At 50.8% G+C, this 6,471-nt stretch overlaps 1 protein-coding gene across 1 annotated transcript; it reads right to left on the bottom strand.

Moving 5' to 3' along the window:
* Positions 1-2,070: 2,070 nt before the first annotated feature.
* Positions 2,071-4,788, bottom strand: LOC124664417 (putative mediator of RNA polymerase II transcription subunit 12). The gene is made up of 2 exons (XM_047201943.1): positions 3,650-4,788; positions 2,071-3,539 (listed from the first exon to the last, which is right to left on the bottom strand). The coding sequence occupies exons 1-2, from the start codon at positions 4,786-4,788 to the stop codon at positions 2,594-2,596; spliced, it is 2,085 nt and encodes a 694-aa protein (XP_047057899.1). The 3' UTR covers positions 2,071-2,593.
* Between the last annotated feature and the right edge of the window lie 1,683 nt (positions 4,789-6,471).

Genomic DNA, 6,471 nt, shown 5'->3' with positions numbered 1-6,471 from the left:
AGTGAGCAAACCCAACACCAACGAAAATTAGCAGCTGCTCCGAAAACCACGCCGACCTCAAGGTTGTGCCCTAACTAGCTGACATGGAGATCCTCGCCGCCAACCACCTTCGTCCGCTTGTCACTCATGTCAAAGCACACCTCCAAAGACAATGCCCTCAAAAGAGGGAAAACGACACCGAAATGCCGCCATCGTCCACTAACAAGGGTCAAGGGTTTCCCCCCAAGTCAACCAGGTGTAGAGAAGAGAGCTTCACCTTGTTCTCTCCGATCTAGCTCGCGAACCTCCATCCCATGTCTCCACCGGCCATACCAATCACCACATGCTGACACCAAGGTCGCGCCCTAGGGTGGCCGAACCTCCACCACCCAAGCAGCCGGTACACACACCACAAGGAGCCACCCCACACTGAGCCCTAGGCCAAGTCCCCAAACAAAGAGATTGTCGTGATCGCCGCCCAATCGACCAACCACGTCCGCCAACAGATAAAGGAGATGCTGCTCCGACTTCCACGCCGACCCTGAGGTGCACGAAAAACAAAAGAAAATTTTGGTGTCGGCCAAACACCTCCGCCTCATTTCAAGCGGCTCCTAAAATGAAATCGAAGCAACCATGGTCCGTATCAACCAAGGCCCAAGACCAAGATTGACGGTGAATTGACTGGAACAAATCATGGAGCGGCTGCCAGATATGCTAAAGACATCTTTGGCTGCAAAGCGAACACGCCATGCCACCAAATTATTGATCCCAACACACAAAGGGGTAGCTAAAGTAATGCAAGTTGAGGGGGGCTTAATGGGTAAAGAATTTGCTTGACAGCCTCTCACAACCATTTCAATAGTACAAGGCTAGCCAGCCGTAAAGCGTCCTTGCTGCTACAATCACTCTGTTACGGCAAGCTGCTAATTTAGACCATTACAGACCTTAAAGTGGTCTTGCTGGTACAACCATTCTGTTGCGGCAAACTGCTTCTTAATTTGCACCAGATTAGACTCGCCCTACGAAAAAAAAAAGCTTGCCATGGCCAGCCAAAGGGTGATGTGCTTGGACTCCAATGCTACGGCTGAACAACTCGTACCAGACAGACAGACATGCCCGTCAAGGCAAGGAAGGAGATGGCTGATCATCACATCCAGGAATTAGATTTTGCCCCTTGAGACCAGGCAACGGATTCGCCATCTCCTGGAGAGATTGTAAAGCGGCCCCTCGGATCACGTCGCCGGAGAATAAGATCCCCGGCAGATCACGTCCACTCGAGTGCCTAGGAAAAGAGCACAGGTGCTTCCGATCATGCTGGCCTCTCGCTGAATTTTACTCCCAGGGAACATAGAGGGCAACTTGCGGGTTATACTATCCCCAACAATTTGCTCGGTTTGGCACATCAGGTGTCGTAGATGCAAGTTCTCACTCGTAACTTCCAACTCTGGCCTCTCACTGAATCTCTACCGGGGAACAAAGGAGGCCACTTGCAGGTTAAACTATCTGCAACAGTTTGCTAGGGTTTCGCACATCCCGTGCCCTAGAAAGAAGAGTTGTAACTTCTACGCTGGAAAAATGCCCCAGGTTGAATCACTACAAAAGAAAGTTCAAGCTATGCTAGATTGCTAGTAACATGCTAAGGTTGAATTAGTTGGTCCATCACAATCTCTCCAAGACATTTATCTCCTTGGTTGAATCGCAACACAAGAAAGTTCAAACTATGCTATATTGCTAGTAACATGCTAAGGTTGAATTAGTTGGTCCATCACAGTCTCTCCAAGACACTAATCTTCTTGGATGAACGTTCATAAAGAATCTAGTTCAACCACCATGTAACTCCAGCAGCAAAGATCAGGATAGGAACACTACCTAACACAATCATTTGCTAACCCAGTTATAAAGGCCTATAGCTACAAGTAGAATATGTAGAAATGCCAAATTGTAATGCCAGTTGCATAACAACCCAAATGTAGTTGAAGGATTCAAGCAAAAGGAAACATAGAGGGAACTGGAGTGAGCCGGTTGTTGCTCTCAAGTCAATGTATTAAAACCAGAAGAAAGGTATCAACATCAATATCAATAATACAAATATAAGGGACAAAGACTGTATCATATTTAACTCGAATGAAGTTTGTACAAGCAAGCTAATAAACACATATATCTGGAATTTCAACCTCAGTACCTTCCATGAGTTTAAATATACATAGGGCTACACAAATGATGAGTTCTCGGTTCCGAATTTTTACTGAGCTTTTTAGACACTATATATTTATTCAAAAATAAGACAAAGCAATTGGAACTGTAATCCAACACTTCACGGTCTTCCACCCCCACTTACTCCAACATCGGCAACTGGACCCTCAACAGAACCAACAAGAAACTCCCTCCCAGTGTCAACAAGGCAAGAGCAAACATACCATTTGGATCTTATTTTGAAACCCCTCTAATCACAGCCCCAGATGCATGATTGATTTGAGCCCAAATGTACAGCAGCCGATGACACCATCCACTGTTTGCCATTGACTTGTGTAAGTTGTAATAAACAATAATGTGATAAGTAACAGCAGGATTACCTCTAGGACAAGCAGCATACCAGAATTCACCATTGCAGTAGCTATGAACCGCGGTTCTGATTCAAGTCAGCCTGGCTGGCATCAGGTGATCCCATGGGATTATACTGTGGTGGCAATGATGCAGGTGGTGCGCCTGCCTGGGAGTAGAAGACCTGCGCCCGGGGATCAGCATACTCATACCCATAGTTTCCCGCCATGGTCGCCGCAGGCTGCTGTGCCGGATGGTGGTGGGTTTGCATTACATGGTGGTAACCCATTCCAGGGTACCCCGGGGCTGTATTAGCCCCTGGAACAGGGGCAGCAGGCACAGCACTTCGGTACATACCAGGTTGCTGCAATTCAGGCTTCATATATTGCTGAGGAACCGGCTGCTGAGCAATCGGCACGGTTGGCTTCGGTGCGCTTTCAACAAGCGCCGGAGCAGGCATAGGGGCAGCAGCACCAGGAGGAGGCATGCTATACTGCTGAGGCGCATTGGGACGCATAGGGATGTAGTACATGCCGGTATTGGGGTCATACGCTTGTTGCTGTGGCGCTGCCTGAGGGACGGGCTGGTGGTAGTAAGATTGGATCGGAATGAACGTGCCCGTCGCTGGGTTGTGAATGAAGTGCTGATTCCCTGCCGTGACAATTTGCTGCGGAGCCGGCTGATGTTGCTGCTGCTGCGGAGGCTGCTGTTGCTGCAATTGCTGTTGTGGTTGCTGCTGTAACTGCTGCTGAGGCGGCGGCTGTAATTGCTGCTGTGGCGGCTGCTGATGTAACTGCTGCTGTGGTGGCTGCTGTAATTGCTGCTGAGGCGGCTGCTGTAAGTGCTGCTGCGGCTGCATCTGTGCATAGACATAGCCAGGCGGTGGCTGCTGCGCCGTGGCTGCGGCGACGGCAGCTTCTGAAGCTTGCGCTGGAGCGCGGTAGCTTGCCGCATCAGTTCCCACGGGCATGTCCCGCTTCATATCATTGCGAGGCGACATATCGTTGTAGTACATGGCCCTGAAAAATTTATCGAACATATAGGTGGCGCATAAGTCTTTGATCTTCTCTACTCAGCAACCCAAGGATCATATAGTTAGTTAATAAGAATATAAAGCAGGAATTTTTACCTGTTGTTGGGGTCGGCAGTGGGTGGAACCTCCTGCTTTGGGGGCATCCGAGCTCCACCCCCATGATCAGACCTCTCATCATCAGAGAAGACCCGGCTGGGCGCCTCCGGTGGCGAGATGGTGGAAACCGGCATCCCCATGGCAGGGATCGGCGCCTGTGGCTGTTGTTGCTGCATAGTATACCCCATCATCACAGGCGGAGGCTGCTGCTCCGAGATCCCCATCTGGGCGAAGTGATCCTCCACAGAGACCGGCGGCGCGAGCTGCCGTTCGTCCGGCCTAACCCTTATCGGGGGCAGATTCGACAGAGATGGTGCCGATGAAGTTGAGCCGAAAGACGAGTTCTTGTCGAGCATCGGCGAGTCGGGCACGGACTGCGCGTCGTGGGGGTGCCTCCCGGCGCCGCCGGCGGCGGCGACCGGGGCGGGAAGCTTGCGCGGGTCGTCGGCGGGCGGCGGGCCGGAGCGGGAGTGCTGGGAGGCGTCGTCCTCGAGGCCGAGGAGGCAGTTGACCGACGCGGAGTCGGTGGAGATCCCGCGCGGGATGCCGTCGAAGGATCCCGAGATGGCGCTGTTGAGGGCGTCGACGAACCAGTTCTCGGACTTGGAGGAGTCGTCGAGGAGGGAGCCGAGGGAGGAGGAGGACTCGGGCTTGGCGGGGAAGAGGAAGAGGCGGATCCGGGAGGTGCGGGAGGCGGCGCCGCCGCCGGACGAGGCGGCGGCCACGCGGTCGTACTCGTCGACCAGGTTGTCGAGGTCCTCGTCGGTGGAGACGGAGATGAGCGAGTCGAGGTCCTCGTTGGGGAGCTGGTACTTGAGCGTGAAGGGCTGGCCGGCGAGGAGGGAGCGCGAGAGCCGCGCGTGGACGTCGGCGAGGGTGGCGTTGCGGTCGACGGCCACGATCCGGGTCTCGCCGCCGAGGTAGCAGAGGGACTTGTCGGTGGGCCGCGGCACGATGCGGCCCCCGAAGCTGCACATGAGGCGGAGGCGGCCGCCGCCGGGGCCGCCGGCGGCGGAGGACGGGAAGGGCTCGTCCCAGGAGTCGCCGCCGCGGCTGCGCGGGGAGGAGTCCGTTGACTCGGGGTAGCCGGGGCCGGGGCCGCCTCCGCCGGCGCCGGCGGCCGGCGGCAGCGAGTCCATGGTGGGGGAAAGGGGATCCCGGGGAAATCGGTAGTCGATTTTGGGTGGGTTTTTGGGGGAGATTTTATTGGAATTTCGGGAGTGGAAGGGGAATATATGAGGGGAAAGTGGAGAGGGTAGTGGGCCCCACCGCCAGGAAATATCGCGAGTTTCTTTCTTTTTTTTTCGACGAAGAAATGTGGCAAGTTATGGGGGCTGGTCATGGTGGCTACAGCTAGGGCCACGGCGGCTTCCTGGGCCCACTTTGGTGTCTTCTTCACCTTCGTTTCTCCACACGCCACGCCATGATTTGCCATGCTGAGTATCATCAACAAGTTGTTGATTGTTTCTTTGGGCTCTGATGACTACATTATTAAGCTTATTTGTTGTTGTTTTGTTTAGTTTCATGCATTTTGATCTCTTCTATACAATTCCGTACATGGTGCATGCTTAGAGACTAGGTATGAGAACTAGGGTTTCGAAACTGCCTCGAACTCATTACTCTCTTTTTCTTTGTATAAGAAATTGTGGTACCACTTATGTGAATAATGAATAGGTGGTAGCCTATTTCTCAATTACAGTAGTAAAATATGTTTAAAACTTTTATAAGTGTGTGTTTTAAATTGTTAACCGACTATCCAACATACCGCACGGGGCAAATGTTGCGACTACTTGGCCAAACGTGCGCATTTAAGGTGTAAATGGAAGCCATCTGCCAATGAAAATTTACGGTTTTCACCCTCTCCTTCCTGCGAAAAGGAAACCGTTTCAACTCCGCGGTCACAAACTTCCCATTTTTTAATACGGACCTCGGGTAAATTAGGCTTTTCGGCTGGATCAATAATGGAGCGGGCATTTTTTTACTGTACCTATGTCGGCTAGATCAATAATGGGGAGAGGGTAGAATGTATTGATTGAGGAAAGGATTATTATCCTACATACATAAAAAAAGAATCCCGCCAAACTAAGACAAAGTACGGTCTTCCTCAATAGTGGCTTCAACTCGATGCTCTCTTTTTTCATTGTGCGGATAATGAAACACTGGTGGCCTATTTCTCAATTATTGCTTAATAAAGTAAAATATGTTGTTAACCGACTACCCAACATACCACACGTGTGCATTTAAGGTGTAATCGGGAAGGCATATGTAAAAGAAAATAAACTTTCCATCGTCTCGTCTCGTTCCCGCGAAAGGGGGATTGTTTGAACTCCATGGTCAAGAAAAATCTTCGACCCATCGTTATGAACTTCCCATTTGGAATACCGACCTCCACATAAATGGGGCATTTCGGCTGGATCAATAATGGGGCGATGATCTCTTTGACTTCGGTTACAATTATGGAGTACTATCTTTTAGTGATTCAAAAAAATCATCTTTCTAGTGCATTGTGGTAGGCAAAATCAGCTTCGATATCGTGTCGGTACATGGATTTGCTAGTGTGTGTCTATAGGTGTTTGTACAACAAATCGTTGACTTGTCATGCAATTACACGAGAAGACGGGTGGTAATAACTTGATAGTGCATCTATTATGCATCGACGAGCAGTCGATAATATTCCCAGGATCCAGGGTAAGGAGGCAAAGTGATCTTGTATCAAAGTTGGGCTTGATGACAAGCCGGTCCCACGAATATGTTTTCACCTGTCAATAATCTATTTATATCAAATAATTAAAGCAAGGAAAAGATCTTCAAGAAACCAATCA

This window comes from Lolium rigidum, chromosome 6, assembly GCF_022539505.1.
Source record: "Lolium rigidum isolate FL_2022 chromosome 6, APGP_CSIRO_Lrig_0.1, whole genome shotgun sequence".
In the NCBI taxonomy this organism is placed as follows: Eukaryota; Viridiplantae; Streptophyta; class Magnoliopsida; order Poales; family Poaceae; genus Lolium; species Lolium rigidum.
The sequence above is the reverse complement of the archived record's forward strand: the minus strand, read 5'-3'. Positions and strand labels throughout refer to the sequence as shown.